We start from the raw sequence: 24,275 nt of genomic DNA, 5'->3' as shown, positions 1-24,275 counted from the left end.
ATGTTAAATAAAGTAACAGTGCTAACACTTGTAATAGCAAAAATCTTAAAAAGTACCATAATACTATTAAGCAGTGGAATGCAGACCTTGAATTAATTAATTTCATTTTATGACTTCATACTACGAGATTTAACTAAGTTCTGGAACAGATCAGTTAAGGACTGGAATAGTCACACTGCACTTCAGTCAGTCTGCCAACTGAAGTAAAGTAAGCTTACTTTTAGGACAGCAAATAGTTCTTTTCAAGTGCTTCCAATTGTAAAAGAAAACAGGGGCCATAAATTGCTACATGACATAATTTTCTAGCATAACCCATTGTGCACAAGCCTATATAAAGGCTTTATAAGACAGCCACTCCTCATAAAAGTCCACTCACTCTCAAAATAGACCTTTTCCCCACATTTTTGTTCTAAAAATGTTAAATAATAAAACAGACTAAGACTCCTAAAAGGAAGAAAGTAGATTTGTAGGGCACCTACATTTTTTTTTTTTTTTTTGTGGGAGCTAACAGGTATGTAACAAATGATGATGCTGGAATGGCTTTGTAATTAATACAAAGATCTCCTGAGCAACAGGAGATCTGTTTTCTCTCCCCATTGAGTTTATATATACAGATATGTATGGCCAAAACTATTTATATCAAGATTTCCAGGTATGACTGCTAACTTAGTATTATTACCAGGTTTCCTACTTTGATATTTAGGATCCACTGCAAATAAGTGTGTTAGTCTAGCTGCTCTAAACTTGAAAAGGAAGAAAAATAGTAAAGTCCAAGTACTTTAAGCTCCACATCCAGTCATCAGTGGATCCTTTGCAATTTTTTGCAATCTCTCTTTCAATGAAAATAACATGCCAGCCTTTTTCATAGGCCATTGTTTGGGTTTTTATAGCTGCATTGATTTCTTCTAGTGTTATGAACATCAATCTATATTCAGCACAGCATACAGAGCATCTGCATCAAACAAGAAATAGTGCCTCATATGAAGCACTACAGATAAAAAGAAAGTTAATAATCTCACTTGGAAAGCATCCCATTCATCCTGTACACTGAAGGAGGTGTGGGTGTGATTTCAAAGACTGGGTTCAGTCAATGCATAAATAACAGAGGACAGACATAAAGTCCTATGAAGGAATGTTGATGTATAGGACCTAAACATTATTGCTGCCTCATTTCTGTTGTCAGCTGCTGGCTGGCCCCTTTCCAGCTAGACCATGGTGACCATGATTACAATATCATGTATGGTAAGAATGAAACAGCAGAATTCTTATTTATGATGGCAATAATTGCTATCAATGCATGTTGTTGTCTTGGCTGGTCGCAGAATGAAACCTCAGGCTCTTACTACAAATTACTTTCCTGGACAGTGAATCCATGCATCAGAACAAAACTCTACTCTTAATGCAATTTCATTTGCTTGACATCTTCTAATTTTTTTTACAGTCAGCAAGAAATACGTTCTACAAGCAAATATGTGAAATCAGCTTCAGATGTCAGAGTCCTGGCTGAAAATAGCACATATAGAGGGAACTTCCCTTTTGTGCCCTTCTGCAACATCTGTGTGCCTTCCCTGGGTATGGCCTGATCTGTAATCCTGTTTGGGTTCCTTCAAAGAACAAAAACCAAAACCTGCTCTATGCTCTGTTGTTCTCAATTCTCCAGATACCAAAGGCATCAGATTCAGAAGAATGAATCTTTTTTGCATGTCAACCTTCAATATGCCAATTCTTGCTCAAAGGTGAGCAAGACACTTCCAGCTGAGGCAATCTGCAGATAGACGTGTCACAACTTCAATATTCGTTTTCAAGCCCTTGTTAATTGCATTGAGCTGCAAACTACATCTTTATCCTGAAATCTTATATCTCAAGAGATGAATAACTGACAGAAGTAGTAGCCTGCATCTAAATGCATTCGCTACTAAGGGATATAGGACATTTATCCTCAGAGCTGCCTAAGAAATTTTAAGATATCAACAGTATTTTAGGATCTATTTTTAGGTTCTATTTCTGGTTTTGCTGTAAGAATGTGCATTCATGAGGAGAGATAAAGCTGACTATTAGCATTCCTTATTCAGGAAATAAGCATGATTGATTGGTGCACAGAAGACTCCCATGGGAGACTTACAGTCATGGGAAACAAAGTCAACCTATGTTTTTAAAATGAAAGGTATATTAAATGTTGATGGGTCCTGTCCTACTCTCTTCTTTACATACTTTATAAGAAGCTAATTAATGTATCTCATGATACATGAGACACATTTAAACTCAGAGTTTAAATATTAAAGAGACTGGCAAAGAAAAGTTATAAAAACATCTGGAAAATGCAAAGCATTTTGGGCATCTCAATAATTTATTCTGGAGGAGTGTAGAAAGATGAAAAACATTAAAGACATCTATCCATTCAGAGCCAGTATTCAGTATCAGTTTAAAGTGTCCCTCTCAGCAAAAAGGAAAAAAACCAATTCAAATAAAAGGTGAAAATGTGAAGCAGATTTATATCTCTAAGCAACATTTAATTGTGACAAGGTATTTAACAGTTAATTGAAACATGACTAAAATCCAGTACACAGTTATAGTTGTCACAAAGCCTGTTTTTAAAAAAGCAATTATACAAACCCATGTGTTTTCTGAATAAAGATAAATAATTCATTCTGTTCAGTACAGCTCCCTGATATTTTTATCTATAAATAACTATAGTGAGGGTTTTTATTGCAGCCTATCTCAGGGACAACTAATTTTCAAATTAAGAATAAATAGTAGACAGAAGTGGAACTGACCCTCACTTTTGAATTTTTTGTTCTTGGCTCAAATAAATGAAGATGAGGTTCAAATTACCTATGTGACAGTGATACCATCACAATACTCAAGCTGTAAATAAAGCAGCACCATTAAATTTCCTGTCCATGCACAGAGGATGACAATAGTCACTCAAAACAACCCAGCTAAGGTCAGGTCACCTCTAATACAATGAATGTGCATACTCATACAAGACAAGCACATGACTTTTCTTTAATAAACCCTGGTGATTTGTGTAGTTATGTCACCTACTTATCATTGTCCCAATATAGCACTGACTCAATAAACATGGAGGAATTCATTACAGTTGGAGAACATTTGACTACTATGATCAATTAAGCATTTTTATCTAAGGTAATGGAAAGGACTAACCACCAGACTATAAAACCTTTGGTAAAAAAATGCAGACAAGCCTATATTGCACTAAAGCCAGGCAAATTCCATCGTTCATAATATCACAAAATCAAAGACTACTTGGGACATTTTGCATGGCAAAATGTTTTTTTCCTCCTAGAGAATGTCTCCCAGGATACTGCTACTACCAAATCCTGATTTTTTTTTTTTTCTGTCAGTGTTAAACAGAAAAATTACAATCCGTTCTTCTCCTAAAATCAGGTACATCTCAGATGTAATTCCCCAAATTAATTTTGTTGAACTTCCCACAAAATTAATTTTCCTCATTTTGAGAAAGTGGGTGAAAGAAGTGGATAGCTCTAGTAAACTACAATGTCTTAGCCCTGAGCTTAGGGAAAGAAATAAAGCATATTCAAAATAATTATTTTTCCACACTTTACACACAAGTATGCAAAAAAAAAATAATTCCTTAACATTGACATTTAAGCACTACCAATGGTACTAAAAACAATCACTGATTTCCCATAAGCCACTGAAAAGCTATCTTGTGATAGATAACACTTCCAGCCACATGGCAAACCTGTGCTGGAGCAGGCTTCTTGCAGGACCTGTGGCCTCATGGAGAAAGAAGCCCATGCTGAAACTGGTTCACTTGTGACTCCATGGGAGGCCCACACTGGAGCAGCCTGTTCCAGAAGGACCTGCATATAATTCCTGGCTGTTTATCTTCCATGCAATTACGCTAGAGAGGGACCGACATACAGGGCTCTACAAAGCACACAAAGACAGCCACAGACACTTTCTCTGTTGTGTTCCAGGATTTTAGTAAATTAGAGAAGTGGAATGTAGCCACACACAGAGATTAATATTTGGAGAAAATACTGGTTAAAGGTTCAAGTTTGGGGATTTCAATGATCAATAGAAATGAGAATCCCCATATTAGAAAGCTCAGAATATTCCACCAAACAGGAAGTGAAAAGCAGTATTACCAGTGGAAAAGACTTCAGAGATGATATGCATAGGATGACCTGTGTGCCAATACCAGAGAAAAATTTTCTGGCTTCATATATCATGTACAAATTGAAAAAAAACTCCTTATCTGCAACCAAACAGAGAACAAAAACCCCTTGCAGGGGGTGGTTGGAAAGAAGGAAAATTGATTTTCCTGTCATTTTGCAGCACTGCAAAATCTCATTGTGCAAAAGCTGAAGATGCATCTTGATCTAATTTCTACTATAGCACAACATTAGTTCAGCTTGATCACTAAGTGCAATGAATATCCTTCCCAGCAGTGTAACAAACAAAACTTGCTGCAGAACCATCTTCCCCTTTTTGCTGAGAAGCTACATGGCAGTATCTACCTATGTGACTTCAGAAGGCTGTGACCTTTCCACAGGCTCACAGCTTGCTTTGAGCAGCCACCTGCTTCCTTCAAGCATCCTCTGCTCCCCTGCCATCCTCCATGGGCTGCAGGGGCACTGCTGCCTCGCCATGGTCTGCCCCACAGGCTGCAGGATCTCTGCTGTGGTGCCTGGAGCACTGCTTCCCCTTCTTCTTTACTGACCTTGATGCCTTCTCAGTTGTTTCACATATTCTCAGTCCTGTCTTGACCTGCAGTTGTGGAGGCTTTTTCTCCTCTTTTTAAATTGTTATCCCAGAGGTGCTACCATCATTGGCCAACTGGACATAGGGGAAGCTTCCAGCAGCTTGTCACAGAAGCCACTCATATGGGCTCTCACCCAAAGCCTTGCCATGCAAACCGAATAGTCCTGTGCACTGTTCACAAGACAACCAAAGCAAAGCTGTCGGTAACTGCTACTTCAGTCCAAGCCATTTAGTCCCATATTTGAATAAGTGATAATCCTGGGACTGCCACTTCTGCTTCTCCATCTTTATACCTGACATTGGTCTTGCTATCCTAGGTATTAATTTCATGCATCTTGGACAAATTGGTAGTTTAGGTGCGACAAAAGCAATAAAACTAGAATGATCTCTTTAAATGGCAACAATATGATTTTAGCAATATTATTAGTGTTCATCCCTCAAAGATTTTCACATCACAAATGCTGTTACTGCTGCAAGCATCCTTAGGCGTTTTTTCTTTTACTTCAGTTGATGGTTGCAATCACCATTTTATAGTACATATAACCTAGGAGCAATTGTATTCTAACTTTTAGATCTCAAAATATCTCAGTCTGATTATTTCCCTGCAAAAACTAATGAACTAAAGGAACTGATAGAGTCTGCAAGACTGAAAAGTGTTGTTAACAGCAGTCTGTACTTTTCTCAACCAGGGCTCATTGTCTCTAAAGGACATTTTACCCAAATATGGATTAGTGGACTATATTATTCTTGTTTAGGCATTTATTCTAACTCCTCTAGATAACAGGACAGAAAATGACAACAGGAACAGAACAGCGGGGTTAATGCAAGTCTACTGATCCCAGTACTACAGCCCAAACTCTGCTTTCAGTCACCAACGTGATAAGCCCCCGAGAGGCGCTGGCAGGGAGGGCTCGGCCGCGAGCGGGGCCGCGGCCCCGCGCCGGTTCCCAGGGCAGCGGCGGGCCCCGGAGCCGCCCCGAGCCGCCGCCCCCGCGGCCCCGGCGCTCCGCCCCGGCCGGCCGAGGCGGGGCCCGCCGGCTGCGCGGCAGCAGCGCCGCGGCCCCGCTCGGCGGTAAGGCGGCGGGAGGCGCCGGGGCCCGGCCGCAGCTCCAGCGGGGCTCCCGCCGGCGCGATGGGGCTGGAGCCGCTGTTCCAGGCCTGGAGCTACTTCAGGCGGAGGAAGTTCCGGGAGTGCGCGGATGTCTGCTCGCAGCTGCTGGAGGGGCCGCCCGGCGAGCAGGTAGCGGGGCCGGGCCGCGGGGGAGGCGGCGGCTCGGGGCGGCTCGGCCGCGTCCCGGCTGCCTCAGCCCCGCGGGTCCCGCCGCGCTGCTGCGGCCGCCGGCGGGCCGGCTGCCCGCCCGCAGCGAGGCAGCGAGCGCCGGGCCCGCCGCGCCCCCGGGCCCGGCGGCGGGCCGCGCTGCGGCTCCTCCTCGGACACGCCCCGGGGGAGCCCCGGCCCGGCCCCGGGCTGGGAACGGGCCGCGGTGCTGCCGGAGCGCTGCCCTGACAGCTGCGGGGCCGGGCGCTTCAAACGGGAACTGCAAGGCGCCCAAGATTTTGCGGAGTTAAAGGGAGAAAAGCTGAGATGAAAAGTTAGGTCTGCTAGGGATGTTCTTGTGGATTTTATACTGATGTGTAGATACCATACCTGCTGTATGGACCAAATCACAAAGTTAAGAGATACCCATTTTAGCTCAGCTCACCTATGAGCCCTGCCTTGGAACAGGAGGCATTTGTATACCTCTCTCTGCTCTTTTTCCAGCTGCAGGGTCTCTGGAAACGTAGCACATGTTTCTCAATACCTACATATTTTCCTGCCCTTCTGTAAGAGTAAAGGATTTGGGAAAGTTGTTTCTGGATTAATGTTTACAAGCATGTAAACATTTTTATGCCATATTTTAAAAACAGTAATCGAACAGACTTCATCTTAAACACTGTACAGTCAATTTGTAAGTCTCAAAGCATCCTATAGACATATGTTTTAAGAATCCTGAACACAGTTCTTTTTATCGCAAAGGACAAATCTTTAAAGAAAGCTGCATGGTCACACAATAGTGTAAATATAAAGCACAGTAAATGTTTGAGCTGATTTAGGATAGATATTTAAAAGATTCTTTTTTTAGTGTTTTATACTGTAAGGCACTACCAAGGAGCCATCAGCAGAGACATTTTTAGTGGAGAAAGTATTCCAAGAACATTATTCCTGAGCCCTAAATGGGACTCAGTATTAGTTCCATGCTAGTGCTGTATTATTTTAATGTATTTACATTATTGTGTCTTATATATGTGATCTTTGCATATGGAAGGACAATATTTGATTTGTGAAAGAAACTCTTCAAACAGCACAGATAACAGTACATAAAAGTTGTAAAGAGCAAAATGTTTCTGTTGGTCTTAATTTATAAAGTTTTTAATGAGTAAAACATTTTTCAATCTATGATCTCAACACGGTAATGTAAATACAACTGCATTTCTACTCTGTGCTTAAGCTCAAGTATAAAATGGTATTGCTGTACCTGTCACCTCCAAACTTCTGCTGGACTAGTAGCACTAGTAAGGAATATAAGATGTATGAGGCCGAGAAAAAATGCTTAGGAGGAAATTAACAAAACAGCAGTGACAGGATGTAGTTGGATAAGGCTTTGAGCAACCTGGTATGGTGGGAGGGTGTCTCTGTCAATGCCAAGGGCAGGGTGGAACTAGATGAACTTAAAGGTCTATTTCAAATCCTTCACATTCTGGGATTCTCTGATGTAGATCCTAATTGGTTTTCCTTCTTCCAAATATAGATCACACACGGTAAAACATTTTAGTACATAAATCAAATTGTTTTATTAAACAAGGTACACATTTTCTTTAGAGAACAAGGACCTTATATACCAGCAATATGAGAGTTTTTCCAAATTCTGTACTAAGTTGAGACAAACAATTTATCACCTAATTTAATATTTGAAATGTTCACGCCAGCCTATAAGCGTCACCTTTTATAAGAATGAAAGAAGAAAAACAGTTAAGATAATTTCCTTTAAGAAGTGATGGAGGGTGGGGTTGTGAACATTGTCTATACCAGATCAAATCATAAGCTCTTAGAAGTCTTACGTGAAGTCTCTGAATATCAAGTTTTGGAGAAACTTTCAGGCCACAGTTGCATGCAAATGACTGGATATGTTCAGTTGAGAACTGTGTTCCTATTCATAGTTCTGTGTGAAAAAGGTGCTCTTCAGCAGCAGCACATTTCAAACCTACCAGAAAGTTCAGATGGAAGAGAGGCAAATTTGAAATAAGATTAGTTTGGTTCTTGCCTTATATAATATTGAGGAATCCTTATTAAGAGCTCATTTTAAACAGGAATGAATGATTTCTAGAAGTATTTGAAAGTCTATCTATTTGTGATTGGGAAATATCAGTCTTCCTCTATCATGTTTAAAAATGCATGGCAGATGTTTCAGTATTTGAAAGGATTTCATACAGCAATGTTCAAGTAAAGTTTGCAGACACCGAGTGGATTTTATAAGTATACTCTATGTAAGTATTTCATGTAAGGAATAACAGTTTAGAGATTTTCTTAAAGAACAAGTTGAAAGATGATAAATAAATGGAAATTCAGCATGTTTGATTTTGATTTCTGGTATCTCTGTTACTTTTGAAATGGCATGTTAATGAAATCAGTACCTAAATATTTTGATTGAACTTTAATTCTGTCATCTTCAGCCACCTACCAGAAAATGGTGCTGTTTTCCATCTGTGTCAATTACATTGGTAGTATTTTAATATAAGCTGGCAAATTATCTAAAATGAAGTATGCATAATTTTTGGTACCTAACCCAGTAAGTGTGTTTTTTAATGCTTAAAAACCACATAGCAATTCTAGCAGATTTAATGGTCAGATTCTTAATTGTAGCACTTCTGCAAATCAAACCCAAGATATGTCATGTTGGGCACCAGGAAAGCAGACAGACAAATGACAACACTTGCAGAAAGTTTGGATTAAGTGAGCTGCTGTGCAGCATGAGGAATACTCAGTGGCTTTAATCACTGTGCCATCTGTTCTTATCCTCTTGTCCCATATTCTGCTAAGCATGTGCTTCCCAACCTCTGCAACCAGAGAAAGAGGGATCTTGTAGGAGCAGTAGCCTCTGACAGTGAGTTACTGTTAAGGAACTCACTTCTTTGAACAGCATGCATTAGGATATAATTTAAGCTACAGGAGCTGATGTCCTTTAAACACATGCACAGGTTGAGTTAAACAGTGAGTCTTACAGGTCACAACTTCATGCTCAGGGAACTGGCCTTCTACTTTCTAAAACATGTAGTGTAACAGCAGGGAAGTAAAGGAAGTGACTAACATTGCCCAACTGGAGAGTGTTTTCATGCTTGGAAAGAGATGTCCCTTCCTGTGTGAAAGCCTGCACATTTTTTCCCAGCTTGTCTGCTAAGTGATAGCACCACTCCTGCTCCATTGCATCTGCAGCACTGTCCTAAAGCTATGGGCTGCTGAAACAAGCTTTTTACAATAGCCTTAGAAGTAGCTGCATTTTTGCCACCACACTTAAAATTGTAGTAAGGAATTTTCTTAACCAGTATATCTTGACCTATGTCTTGATTTACCACTGCCTGTACATATAGGTTAGTATTCAGGATATGTTTGTATCACAAATACAATTACAAGTTCTCCTTTAAGAACATGGCAAAAGATGATATAAAGATCTTAAAAATAAGTTTACTGATGATCCAGTCAATTGTCACACGTGCAGACATTTAAAGGCTATCTTAATTGGTGCAGAACTCTCTTTGAACCCTGTCGCCAGATGCAGTAAGCCCTATGAGGTTTTTAAAGTATTTGTTGACCTTTTTGCTAACTAGGCATGAATCAGATATTTTCTTACATAGTAGTATCAAATACTGTGCCATTATAAATCTTGAATTCTTAAAGAGCACAACAACAAAATTGAAATGTTTTAAAATCAGTGAAGTTTTCCTGAAGAGTTCTTAAAAAATAACATTGTGATAGAAGAATAATTAGCTGCTACTGGGTTACATCTTGTGGAAGATTGAATTTTTTTCTATAAAATATCCTGTGCATTTCTTAATTTAAGAATTAGAAATATGAATGGTACTGGTGGAATTCACTTCTCTGTTATCTCAGGATAAATAAAAACTGTATTCTGTGTGACTGGCATTTGGTCATAGAAATACATAAAATACTGGTTTTCAGTTTAATTATTTCCTATTGTAAGCAAACAGCCCTTGTCTTCTGTGTTGATAGTAATAGCATGACCTAGAGGAAATACAATCCAGGACTGTCTCTGTTGATCATCCTGATTAGTCACCTAATCTGATTACTCTTTGTGTTCCATATGTAGGATTCAAAGCAATAAACAGAACCCATGTAGAGGCCTGCTCTAGTTTAACAATAGAAAAAAAATTGCCTCATATAATTAATAGACATATAGTGGTTGTTCTTCCTTTATTAATGGTCTTCTATGAGGATTTGCTTTTGTTCATTCATCCTTCCTTTTCCCATGTTGAACTTCCAGCTGCTATAATTTGCAAACTGGTTTTTGTATGGTCATAATAAAGTTATCATGGTTATTTTTATGGGCATTGAAGTTGATTTGGAAAAGCATCTTCAACTGAAATCACTTACTGGTGCAAGAGACTGTAAATTTATGCATTAAAATAGTGACACAGAGTGAAGTCATTGTTCCTGGGTAAAGGTTTGGGTTTTTTGTTTGTTTTTTTTTCTGTGTTTCTGCTCTTAATAATTTGAAGAGCATTTTCAGAATAAAATTAATTTAATATTTTGCATGTATTAAATTGTACTCACCTAAAACTAATTGTAGAGTGAAACCTTATTATAAAAAGGTATATAATATATTCCCTCTTCTAGGCTTCAAGCATCAAAAACTTAATTTTTCTAAGTATTTTTTGTATTCAAATAAACTGAATTTGCATTTTAATATTAAAGTGCCCTCAGTGGATTTAGAGATCTGGATTAAGTAGTGCCTTCATTGGTTTTACAATCTTTTGACTTTCAAGGGAGCTTTATATGTGTAAATGAATAATAAATTTGAGCTTTTGTTTTGAGAGACAAGCTTACAGGGCAATGCTATTTGTTAATCCTCTCAAAGAACTCTTTATTTGAAATCTAGTTCCTGTGGATTACTTGCATGTGTAGCAACTGCTGGATCCACCCATGTTAAACTATTGTAATGTAATTTTTGTTATTCCATATTTTTGTTTAATCTGAGGATCCTGTTACCTGCTTGACAGTTATTTAAAATCTAAAGTTATTTCTTGTCAAAAACTGAAATAATGTATTAATATGTATGAACAATGCATACTGTGACCTACAATTATGAAAGTGCAATGGTTTTAGTATTATTGACCAATTCTACTTTATTGCCAAAATCACTAGGAATGTAATTTCTGAATTTTATAGTAATATAAGTGCTCCTACATAAGCAAATTTGTCTGATTTTTAAGTTATTTTTTAAGGTAATTAACAGTGCCTAAAGTAAGATACACATCTGTAACATCAAGGTGTTTTTGTATTAGTGTTGACATAATATTCCTAACTTGTCCTCATTAGTTACTGTAGCACATATGGTATAGAAGACCGCCTACTGTTTCTAAAACCATCTTCATATGTGTAATACTCAGACACAATAGGGTGAACAAAATGTAAGCTGAAATAGCTCAATGTCCTTTATTACTTAGAAAGCTGAATAGTTTCTTTTTTTTTTTAGAAAAAAACTGTTATACATAAAAGAATTGTAGTAGTTCATTTAATCATGCAACTAAAATGCAAAACCAGTTTCAGTGCCTTAGTCAGGCCCAGGTACATCACAGTAAACTGAGATAAATTCCTGAATTAATGTTTAGTTCCATAGAATACTCAATGTGTAAGATGTGTTATGCATTCTAATATCAGTGAACGACTTTTTGGCTCCAAATGCAATCCTTTAAAGGCCACAATTCCACACTACAGAAGGAAGATGTTCTTCACCTGTATTCCAGGTCCCTGCTGTCATAGAAAGTAAAAGGTAAAAAGTAAAAAGGTAAATTGAGTAAAAAGGTTCAAATTGGAAGTAGACCATGTCTTGTACTACAGAGGGGTGATCTTGACATTGCCATTCTCCTGGTGGAACAGAAGCCAGCTCTGTGTCTTGGCTGCAAAGCAAGCCAGTAGCAGGGCAGTGCTTGAGCTGGGAAAAGACTTTGGTGTGATCTAATAGCAGCCTTCTAATACATACGAGGAGGTTATCAAGAAAATGGAGCCAGGGACCATTTGCAATGATGCAGGGAAGTGAAGGAGGCTTTGGCTTGGTGTGAACAAAAACATTTCTCTCTAGGGATAGTCAGTAGTGGAGCAGGTTGCCCAGTGGCACTGTGCAGCCTCCATCCTTGCAAGTCTTCAAGATGCAATTGGACAAGACTTTGAGCAACCTCAACTGACCTCATAGCTGCCCTTGCTTTGCAGGCTTTGGACTAGAGACCTTCAGAAGTCCCTTTATAGTCTGAATTACTTTAAGATTGTATATTCAGTCTGAGATAGTTGGTTTAATTGTGATAGATTTACACAATGCCAGATATGCAAGAAATTTTTCACTAACTCTAGGAGCAGAAATGATCTGACACTACAAAAAACTATCAGTGATTTAGAGAAAGTAACATTTGTCTCCCACCTTCCTTGTCTAAAGCTAAAGTAATACATTAGGAAGAACTCATCCCCAGTCCCTGGAAGTGAAGGGTAGTTTAAATATTATGTAACCATGATAATTACACATTAGTGGGTGATAAACCTACATTTTTCCTGTCAGTATTTACTCAATTTTACCAGAAGTTTTCAGATAGATGCAAGTTCCAGCTTTCTCACTTACAGTAAACTTAATCTGGTAGCTTTTATTTTGGTTTTTATGGGTAGTGCAACAGGCTGTTAATTTGACATTTATTCCACTTGCAATAATACCGTCCAAGTGCAGTGAATACATCATTTTTGTCACAAAAGTACCATGAAAAAGTGACAAAATTTTCTTTTGTCTTCTTGAGTGGTATCATTGTGATCACCAGCAGCAGCTAAAAAAAGTGTGCAAAAATGGATTTTATTAAGTAGGCATTCTTAAAACCATGGTGTGATAATCTGGTTAATTTTTAGGAAATGTGCATTCATCTTCCAAGTTAATTTTCTTTTAATCTATCATTTTTCAGCTTCAGAATGCTTGCATGTTAATCTAAGATTTGGCTAGATTCAGCAGAAGCAAGAAAGCAAAGGCATCAGAAAGATACACTTACTGCAAATTTACTTTCATTGTGCAAAACATTGATTAGCTTCATAATGTGTGTAAGTTGAGATAATGTAATAAAATGAAAATTTGTACAGCGAGAAAATGTGCAAAATGAGGTCATCACAGAGTATAAATACACTTGTGTTGTTGTTTTTATTATTTGGCATTTCCATTCCTTAATTTTTATTTTCTCTCTTTTCAGGAGCTTGATTCTGAATACACTGTGTTTCAGGTAAAGTTCTTTCCATAAATACAATTATTAGTTGCAATCATTGGGAATTGGAAAGAAATTCTGATACACTGAATAATACTTGTTTTGTAGTTAAGTCCTCAATAGCTTGCTTTTTTTTTTTTTTTTTTTTTTTTTTTTTTTTTTTTTTGTATTGGTAAGGCATTACTTTTGATAAGGGGAAGATTTTTGATACTTTGAACAGGCAGCTTTTATATGTGATAGAATTTTATTTCTCTCATATTTTTTCTATATCTTTTTTCAGCAGTTCAGTGCTTTCTAAAAGCTAAATTTAATCTACCTTGAACTGAATGACCTTCATCTGCAGATGAGATTAGGAAGAAAACGACATGTATTCACAGACAGAACAATGTTTGTGCTCTTAGGGCTCACTTTCATGTTTTATTTAATGCATGTAATGGTGGGCTCTTACCTGTACTCTTCCTGCTCTTGCAGCTCAGGCTCACTGCCTACCTTGTGCAGAGTCTGGAGGCCTTGTAGGTGTATGATGATGATTTGCATAAGTGATGGAAGACTGAGAGTAATTCATTAATTTTCCCTCTGCCCACATTAGCTCTCAATTATTGCAATAGCAAGAATAGTATTGGGCAGGTGATGGCATCTTTTGGCTCCAGCCTACAGTCAGAAGAGAGTAAATGCAATGTAAAATGGTATCTTTAAATACAGCTCCATAAGATTATACAGATCATCCTGCTGAATTCCCTTTTCTTCATTCTTGAACAAAAATTTCTAATTGTGTTTAAATCAGCTGACTGAAGTCCTTCTGCTTGGAAGAAAGCACATTTTAAAAGAATAGTTAAATATTTTGGCATCTTTAGATGCACTTTTTTTTTGATTGACACGGGTTTGCATAGAAGTATAAGGGAAGTCTAGAGGAAAAGGCAGGGTTAATGAAAAGTATCTCATTAAATGATTACTTAAATTATTAAATAAGCCTGAGTTTCAGATCTTCTCATACTTCTTACTTAAGGAACAAACATTTCCATGTGTTTGACCTTTATTTCTATTCAGATAGTTTGTTTCTCTTTTGAAAGGTCTTAGCCAATATTAAATATGCTTTTCCACCAGATTGCTGTAATCCATGTTAGAAAGGAAGCAAATCTAATTATTTTGGCAGTGATTTTTAGTCTGTAAAATTTATGATTAGCTGTTCAATATCTGATGGAAGATCAAGAATTGGTCTTGTGGCTTCCTATATCATGCCAGTTCTATGAGTATATTACAAGCATATCAAATTATTAAAGTGGTTGGACCTGCACTTACTTTGTTGGTATTTCTATATGGCTGCTACTGATTTTTCCTGTTTTCTTTTTTCTCCTCACTGATTAGGTGTCTTCACAGTCTACACAAAGCTTGTCACATAGGCTAGAGTTATGCTTGCCTTTCCACACTGCTCAGATTATCCTCCAAGACATACAATGTAGTAATTTGTCAGTTCGGGTCACTAAAATGGATTCCAATCCTCTCATAATCTGAAATGCCTAGGGTATATATTTATACAGTGTTTTACAGCTGATGATTTGAACAAAGGACTTAGTCCCCTTTTATGCCTCCATCAGACAGATGGATATACTCAGCTGTTTGAATCAATACCTTATTCAAGCCTAGTAAAGCTGTGAAATGAATAATAAAGAAATGATAAAATTGCTGAATAGATTATTTACTTAGTGTCTTGAAGATATTTTACTTTTGACATCCTTATTCAGGCTGCCTGGAATCTGAAAACACGAGCTTTGACAGAAATGGTGTATGTGGATGAAATTGATATGGATCAAGAAGGAATCGCAGAGATGATTCTGGATGAAAATGCCATTGCTCAAGTTGCACGTAAGATTGACTTTCAGTTAAATACATTGACTAAACAAGAGCTCTTTTGGCCATCTCTTATGTCATCTAGAATAGTACAAACTGAGGTGACCTGATACAGCATTTAGTATCGGTAAAAAAAGCAGTTTAGATTGTTTCATGGTTGCATGGCAGTGTTGAGATCCATCATGTATTCTTGATGTAGTTCTTAGGCCTGTCAGATGAGAGTTCAGACCATGCTCAATTGTGTTTTGTCAGCTTTTCTTCTGCATTTAAAGAAATGTAGTGAGCATACAAGTGGTCACTTGCTTTTTCCATCACTATGTTGATTTCTTTTGCTCCTTTCTGGCTTCTTTAGGCATTGTGGGAAACTAGAGAAAAAAATCTGCCCTCGGTGTACTGTGAATTTTATCCATATGCCTGTAGTGTAGACAACAATCAGATACCACCTTTTGGCATCATGTCCTGCAAACATTATCTGAATGGATTTTCTTTCTGCTTTTCTCTGCTTCATTTTTCTCTTCCTTCACAGAGCAGTTCTTCAGCTCTGCCATTGTTTCTTCTGTGCAATTATTTTTCAGCTTCATCAATTCCCTTCCAAGGTGACAATACTTAGTTGTCTTCTACTACTTTTTTGCATTATTTCTATTTTTCTCTGTTTCTTTAGTACAGTTCACATGGAAATTTTTATTTAACTTATTAAGTGTGGCTCTCAACCACATACCATGTCAAAGAATTCAAGGGAAGAACTGGAAATAGACCAGAACTGATACTTGAAGTGTTAAAAGCTTTTCTTGTCTGTATAGGCAATTGTGTATCTATCTTCTTACATTTTTTAAGATTTTCATTACATGCTTGGCCACAAGTCAAGCAGTATTGGAGATGTGTTTATGCATTGTGATCAACTAATTATAGATATCTATCTTAAAACCCAGTTGTAATAAAATCTGGAGTTTAATTTGATTTTGTGCCCCCTGTGGCACAAAATTATTATCTTCCAAAATGATTATCTTCCAAGAAAAACAATTTGATTAATACTATTTAGAAATAAGGCATTCTGGAAAAATATATTCATACTATGTTGAAACTGAAAAAAAGATGACTTTCTGCACAGTGTGTCACAGATTTCAAAACCAAAGAAAATTATTACACTAGTGTAGCCTGCACTTCTGAATCATTGAGATAAGACTTTGCTATTTGTGCTTCAAATTTGCTAGGTGTGCCTGAGCTAGTATATAATTTTTCAGAAAGTGTAAGAACTTATCAAAGATAGAGAACCCCCTGCAGTCTTTTGTAAATTATTAAATTTAATAGATTTTATCAGTGTACCATATCTTTAGTGGGAATTATCAACATAACTCCACCTGTTGCTTCTTTGTGAACATTTTGTGCCTAATACAAAGTTATTTTCAAAGGTGGATTTCCAAAGTAAGTAGTTAAATCTGTCATTAAATCATCCAGTTATCTTTTCTTTGATAAGCTAAACAATATTCTCATTCTGAGCTGTATCTTTTAATTTTTGAGTTGAGTCTTGAAACTTTTTTCTTAAGCCTTTCTAGTTATCCACTTCTCTTTTGTAGTCAGCACACTAGACAACAGTCATGCAGAAAATGTGTTTTTCTTCTACACCTTGATTTTACTTTCTTTATACATCTGAGGTGTTCTAATGTTACACTTTTGCATAAAGGGTAAGCGCAGAAATCGCTGGACAGAGCGCAAGCACAACAGAGTCAGTGGTGTCTAGGGACAGGACCAGAGTCAGTGGGTACAAACTTAAACTCAGGAGACTCCACAGAGAATGTGGAGTCTGCCTCCTTAGACCTATCCAGAAGCCACCTACACAGGGTTCTGGGCAACTGGCTTCATGTGTCCTTGCTTGAGCATTGTTGTACCATATGACCAGGAACTAGTAATTCTTAACGGTCCACTGTCAAAACAGAAATATGTGAAAAGGGGAACCTTTCATCAGTTCACCTGGGCTCAAGCTGGTTCAGTGTTTTCATTGATGGCCTTTGGATATGGATGAGATCACACTTGACAGTGTTCTAAATTGTAGGTGGGGAGCTTACCAGGGTCTAGTATCATCAGATAACATTCTCCATCTACTCTGTAGGTGAAGGTTTAGATTTGCTTACTCAAGTCTGGGTGCCAGATAGAAAATATACCACTTCAAGTTAGCCTGGTGTCATTGTTTCAGTAACTTTCTACATTTAACACTGTGTGGTGTTTCTAAGATGTTCTTGAAAATTGTTTTGGTCAATTCCAGTAGGCATCCACATAGGCACTTGTTCATTTCCTCCAGGTGAGATAGAGAAGAGAATGGAGACAGTGAAAGAATGAAAACCAATATTCAGGTTTCTTTCAAGAGTCTATCAAATTATTAGTAGTAGAACACAATATTTGGGATTTGTCTTCTTTGTCCCATCAGTCTGAGTAAAGAAATTTCTGGTTTACTGTTTATTGTAAAACACAATCATGTTTCAAGTCCTCTGGACAAGGGAGTAATATCTCAAAGTGAAGTGAGGAATGCTTTTATTTTGTAGGACCAGGAACATCTTTGAAACTTCCTGGAACTAGCCAAGGTGGAGGACCCAGCCCAGCTGTTAGGTATGTGATAGTTTATTTTTTAAAATGTGACAAGTTGAAAATGAACAAATCATAAACTTCTGAAAATGAAATGCTTTGGATATAACTGTTTAGATTCTCTATCAGTAAATACCTCCTAACGTAAGGATAATGTACTTAACATCTTCAGGCCCGTGACTCAATCAGGAAGACCTATTACAGGGTTTGTGAGACCCAGCACGCAGGGTGGACGGCCGAGCACCATGGAACAGGCGATAAGAACGCCTCGAACAGCTCTCACAGCTCGTCCCATCACCAGTGCTTCTGGGGGATATGTCAGGCCGGGCACGGTGAGTTGCTTGCCTCTCTTCCCAGAATGCAAGATTTCTTGGTCACGGGTCCTGGCACACTGGCACTGTAGTTTATTTAAAAGCTTCATCTAAACTCAAGTTTGAAGGAGGTGAATATTTTTAATTTTGAATTCTTTTCAAAATAGAGTTTGAAAATATAACTTCCTGTGCATTTTCTAGTCCGGTTATATAAAAAATGTACGTAAATTCACAAATTCATCAAGATTCATATAAATTCCAAATTCACAGACTCCTTGAGACAAGTATTTATTAATGGAAGACCATGTAAAGACTGTGATTTGATAAGTGTCTACTACAAATGATAAGTATTCAGTGTCTGTCACTTTGAAAGATAAGAAGAATAGTCTATATTAATTTATCCTGTTCTATTGGCAAAATTAATAAACTGCAACCAGCATGAGCATGTAATACATATTAAAATCACAATAATGGCAAAATGTGGCATCCTCTCACTATTGCAGGTTAAAACTAATCTTCCTAAGTATTTATTGAAGATTTTTTTGGTTATGTATCCCAACTTCCAAGCTACGTGCTTAGGCACCACGTGGATATAGTGGGGAGAGACAGAAAAGAAAAAGGAAGAGTCGGCACTGCTCAGTAGAGCAGTGAATCTACAAATGTTTTTTTTTGAATTTTGGTGGTTTTTTTATACTAATAATATTCTGAAAATCTTCAGGAAAAATGTAAGGATCTTCTCGCTTAAAAAACTTCTTTTTCCCACTCAGGCTTCCCTGCTAACAAATCCAGATGGCCCTTTCATAAATCTGTCTCGATTGAATTTAACAAAATATGCTCAGAAACCCAAACTGGCAAAGGTATGTAACAATTCTAGTTAGTGTTGTGATATCTTTTTCTTGTTTCCTGGTGTCATTCTGATGTACGTGGGATTTGGGATAAAAACAATGGTGAACAGTGGTTTAGATATTAACTTCAGAAAAATAGTGTGTTACTCACCTTTTGACAGTGTTTACCAGACTTGAAATTGAAGCTATGTCCAAAGAGGTGAAAGTATAACCTAGCAAAAACATTTGTATAGGAAAAAATGTTCTACTGGTTAATAATCTTGAGCTGTGCATCTAGGAGTGATGAAGGGCAACTAATATTAAAAAAAAATAAGCCAAGAGCAAAAAATCAGCAGAACCTTCCTTAATGTCTGGAAATGTGGCTTTGTGTAGAAATAGATGGCAATCCTGGCCTAAAAATGTTCACAATGTTTGGATTTTTTTCTTTGCTTTTATGGCATGAGTTAACACTTTTTATGTTAAAAGGTACCATTTACTTGTTCAGAATATTTCTTCATTTTCAGTTAAGATCATATAATTGGCAGTCAGTGAAACTGTCTGACAATAGAACAGGTTTTTGCAGGTTATCCACCCATTTTACAGGTTTCAGCTCCAAGTGGCAAGGAGCTGAAAGTTGTGAGAAGATTTATCTTGTCTTTCAGTTGAATCTTTCCCCAACACAACCAGTTAGCTTTATGGTTGAACATGTTTTTCTGTGCATAGTGTATTCATAAAAAACAGCTGTTCAACTGAGGCCAACAGCTCATTTTGCACAACGTATCAAGCAATTATCTCTAGGGAGCACAAGGTATCAAACACACTCTAGGGAGCTGTATTTGCCTCTCAGCCTAAAGGTGGACAAACCAGTATGAATTTAGTCTATTTTGAGAAACCTAATGGTGAACACTGTTAACAAAACTGATAGTATCTGATAATGTGCTGGTGGAAGTAGCTCTTCCAGTCTAAAACTTTAGTTAACTTTAGTTTTCCATAAACAACCAGGAAATTTCTTTGCTTTTTAAAGCCTGATCTAGACTGATGCAGGGCATTGCTTTTCAGTGTGGTTTTCAAAGGACATAAATCTTGTGTAATTGCACTGTGTCTTTCACCTACTGCTTGCATTGTTGTCCCTTGGTCTCTTAACCAAACTAGGCAGAAGAATAGGTATCAAATATAGTATGATCTAGTCTGGTCAGGTAGTCAAAGACTTCCAGGCTAACATCTTAGGGCAGTTACAAATCAGTTTGTTATCAGTGCCAAAAAAATACTGCATGCTTTTTGTCCAGTTATGTCCCTGCCAGCAATCAGCCTAGAGACACAGTATTACAGTCTGGGAAATAGGGGAATGTAAGAAACCTGGGAATGATTAAGAAGCACAAGACACATTTATAAAAACTAGGCTTAGTTCTGCTTGAAGACAGCTAGCTTTTAATTGTGATTACTAACTACATGCTATTTAAGTAGGTATGTTAGCTTTCAGAGGAAATATTCTCAACAACGGCTCTCAGGAATGAGAAACATACATATTTTTAACAATTTTGGGTTTTAATTAGCATTTTCTGTGGCAGATTTGTCTTCCTTCAGTTTCATATGAAAAGAAGCTTAAGCCAAAAAATGTAAATTAACAGTCATAGACATATCCATAGGCAGCAAGTGTACTTGTCATTATTATGAAGCTAATACATTATGACATTAACATTTCACACAGAATGGAAGAACTAAGTTTAAATTCAGAACAACATGGATTTATATATATTTTTTTTTTTAAACAAGAGAACAGTAAGGCTAAAACCAAAGCAGGAGATGAGAATGCAAACTGCACTCTGTTAAGAATAGTTGATTAAAGTTTCAAATTTTTGGAGCTGTCACCTCTCCCAATGCATAAAGGTGATAAACCTTGCAGCTATTGAATTCACATAATTAGCTAGTCTATTCATGTTTATATATGAATACCTCCTACATACTTCTTCCTTATGTGTTTGCAAAGTAGCCTCGCTGTATCTTTTTTGAAGTTAGATTATCTGTCTGAGGTTTTCCAATGTTTTAAAGTATATAGAAATGTGGCTTCTCTTTGACTAACATTAACCATGTTAAAGACTATCTCAGAACACCACAGCAGGTGTATAAGGTATCACTTATCACCAGAGAAAGCCTCTGGTAAATCCCAGTTAGTAACTGTTCTCTGGTATGAAACAGAAAGTTTTATCTTTTTTTGGCTTGTGGATTTTTAATAGACTTACTAAGATAACTCTAGATATTTTTATCCAAGTGAATGTTCAGTCACTTAAATCGTTTTGAAGGGCAGAGTCTGTGCATAAAAGCAGTAAATTCCTCATGTCAGCCATGCAAGAAAACATCTTTCTTGTAGCTTTAGATTTACACACTTCTACTGAATGCTTCTCTGTTATTATTGTTATTATTCTCTGAACTAGATGAGAAAATGTTCCACTACTTCTTTATTGTCTATTCTTTTCTTATCTACCTATTCTAAGCTCCTTATAAATGTGTTACTATTTATAATCCTTTAATGTCTTTTAATCATCTGTTCAGAGTCTTTTCTGACTGAAACTAGAAGAAAAGTAGGTTGTGGTTTATTTTCCTCACAAGATATGACAATTCATTAGTAATTCTCTAGTTTACTGAAGGTAAATATTTTAATAATTTTGTCTAAGAAAATCTGGCAGAAGGGTCATGGAAGCCCTTAGGAGGTTGAAGTCTTGTTCTGTATTTCTTTCCTCATGGGACAATATTTTCTCCTGTTTTTTTTAGAGTACATTAAATGAATTTAGAAAAATGTTCTGTTCTTTTGAAGCAATTAAGACCTGGGATTTTGATGCAAAAGGTCAAGGTTCAACTCAATTGAACATTGAGTTACTGGCACCCATAATACATTTTTGTGAACAGAGGCTTCCAGTATCCATTTAGTTATCTAGTATCTTTCAATGTCATTTTATTAACTGAAAATGCCACCCTCATTACCTGATATATACTCATCTAATATTCTAGTGCAGAACAACTACAAGGTAGTGTTAATTAGCTTTATATAGGAGGAAAGACAGCTGCAGTTATTTTGCTGTGTAATTGTTGTGGGCTTATAAGCATTTAACCACAGCAAAGCTGATGAATGTGATTTAAGCTTTGTTATTATGATGGTTTGTTTCAGAAGCACAGTATTATCAGCATTTATTTAAAATCATTTGCAAACATTTTTTTAAATAATTTTTTTCCTTTACAGATCCCAGAATCTTGTAGAACTTAAATTTTTTTTTCTCCGAAGGCAAAATTGCTCAGCTTGCATTCTTAATAAACCTGTGTTTAATTTAAGTAGGTTTGCCACAACATAACCACCTGTGTGACTATTGCCAAAAGCTTTTTTTAGATCACTGGTTGACTTTACAGTTAAAAAGTCATTAAAATAGTACCAAATATATATTCTCAAATTCTCACATATATATTCACTTTCAAGTTATAGCTGTCTTTTTTGTTTTAAAGTTAAGCACCAAAGATAAGAAACGATCCTGTTAATCTTTTGTAACAAATTAGGAATTAAGATGCTTTCCTGTGATGACAATATAGCACATCTATAGTTTTTGTCTATTGGAGTCTTAAATAAATGTAAATGTCAGTCTTTGTTATCTGTGAATGTGGCTGTTTTCCCAAAGAATTAATTTCTGCTTAGCATAATTAAGATTCTGTATTCTTCTGAAGGAATATTATAAATTTTTCTCTTCAAATATGACAGTGTTTTAAATATTCTTCTGGCAGGCATTGTTTGAATATATCTTTCACCATGAAAATGACATAAAAAATGTAAGTAACTCATATGTTCCCTTTTCAGATTTTATTATGTATGATTCAGTTATTTCTGTCAGTATTCTGCTAAGCTAAGGATCCAGGAAGAGCATCACAAATACGGAAGTGAAGCATTAACAGTTATTTAAGAGGGAGAAATCCTTTCGTAGAGGGGTGATATTCAGGAAGGAGAATTGGCAAATACCAAGATATTTGGTATTGGATTGGTATCTTTTTTGAGAAGCATTTGAGAAACATTCTAATCCTCAAAACTGGGTCCCTGAATCTAATGAATAAATTTTAATGAAATTTATTGGAGCCTAAGTGGTAGCTGAACTACCTAGAAAGTTCGGAGTCCTGAGGCTTGAGTATAAGTTACAAAAGACTGTCCATTAAGAGAAGAAGGTGAAAATACCTGACAAAACAGGTATTGTTGAACATCACTTGACATTTTTTACTCCTGAGATGATTGCTTATGCATTTGGGTGAGTAGAAAGAAAATGTATTTGGTGAAACTATATAAAAATAAAATGTCAATAGGATTTTGGACACTTTTTCTAGAAATTTAAATCTGTAATGCTGAGGTGTTTTGTGATATCAAGAGAAAAATTATATTGTCCATATGATTGTCTGTAACATTTAGTCTTCAAATATTTTCCTAATTATAGTGTCCTTCTTAACCTATCCAATATTTTTCTTCTGTGTTTCTTATGTTACTGCACTGAATGGGAAAGATCAAGTTTGGGTACATATTGTTTAAGCTTTCAGAAAGAGATAAATGTTGCAGAAGTATTTTGTCAGTTGACCCAGGGAAATGATCACTTTATGGAATTAATTGTCAGTATATTTCATTGCTGTGTTAGATATGTGCACCCAGTTGAAATGGAATCAAAATGTTCAAGTTTTTTTTGAAAGAAGTTTATGCTAATAATGCATAGTTGACTAAACAGTTATTGAACTTTCTGCAATGCTGCAAGCTGGTATGCAATTAGATCTGGAGTTAAACTCTCCAGTAAATCAATAACAAACACCAAAAATATTTTGCTGTTGTTGACATAGCTCCTAATAATTTCCAAATGTACTGCTATATGAAGCTTTTTAATCTAGCATCAAATGATTAAAGTTGTACACTGTCAATTTTTTGCGTAGCATTCTTTCAAGAGGATTGAATTGTAATGCACTATTAATCCAAAATATCATTGAAACACTAAGTGCAAGTGTCAGAAATGTCAGAGAGAAATAGAAATTAACATTTACATATCCAATATGAATATGAAGGCGGTACCTGTGGTATAGCCCACTAGTAACTAAAAACTGATGTTTGTTACTGAAAATCCAGTTCACTAAGAATAAAAGGGTCACTCAATATGATGCTGCATGGGCCTGCACTTTAACAACATGCAGGATCTGTAGGCTACACATAGATTCATATAATGCAAGTAATTTTTTCAAGAGCTCCAGAAAAAATTGGAAGATGTTTCTGCACTGTACTGCATGTATTTTGACATCCTTGCTGAGAATCCCAAATCACTGTCTTGCAGGAAGAGTTCTGTCTATATTTTTTTACCCACCTGAGCCTTTTGAATAAATACTTACAAGCAAACAGGTGTCAGCTTAATCACCACCATTACTGTGTAATAGAAGGGGGATCAGTGTTTGGTTAATGATT

General features: G+C 36.7%; 1 protein-coding gene across 1 annotated transcript in view; it reads left to right on the top strand.

The window, feature by feature from the left end:
• The first annotated feature begins 5,807 nt into the window (after positions 1 to 5,807).
• The window catches only part of TTC8 (tetratricopeptide repeat domain 8), a 38,278-nt gene continuing 19,810 nt past the window's right edge, over positions 5,808 to 24,275 (top strand). Inside the window, exons 1-7 of the mRNA XM_021540971.2 lie at positions 5,808 to 5,992; positions 13,243 to 13,272; positions 14,997 to 15,117; positions 17,640 to 17,703; positions 17,852 to 18,011; positions 18,758 to 18,847; positions 22,580 to 22,624. Coding sequence (XP_021396646.2) covers positions 5,885 to 5,992; positions 13,243 to 13,272; positions 14,997 to 15,117; positions 17,640 to 17,703; positions 17,852 to 18,011; positions 18,758 to 18,847; positions 22,580 to 22,624 — 618 coding nt within the window. The 5' untranslated portion in view covers positions 5,808 to 5,884. The remainder of the gene's footprint in view (positions 5,993 to 13,242; positions 13,273 to 14,996; positions 15,118 to 17,639; positions 17,704 to 17,851; positions 18,012 to 18,757; positions 18,848 to 22,579; positions 22,625 to 24,275) is intronic.

The sequence above is a fragment of the Lonchura striata genome, chromosome 6 (assembly GCF_046129695.1).
Source record: "Lonchura striata isolate bLonStr1 chromosome 6, bLonStr1.mat, whole genome shotgun sequence".
Lineage (NCBI taxonomy): Eukaryota > Metazoa > Chordata > Aves > Passeriformes > Estrildidae > Lonchura > Lonchura striata.
This window is presented reverse-complemented; position numbering and strand designations above follow the sequence as displayed.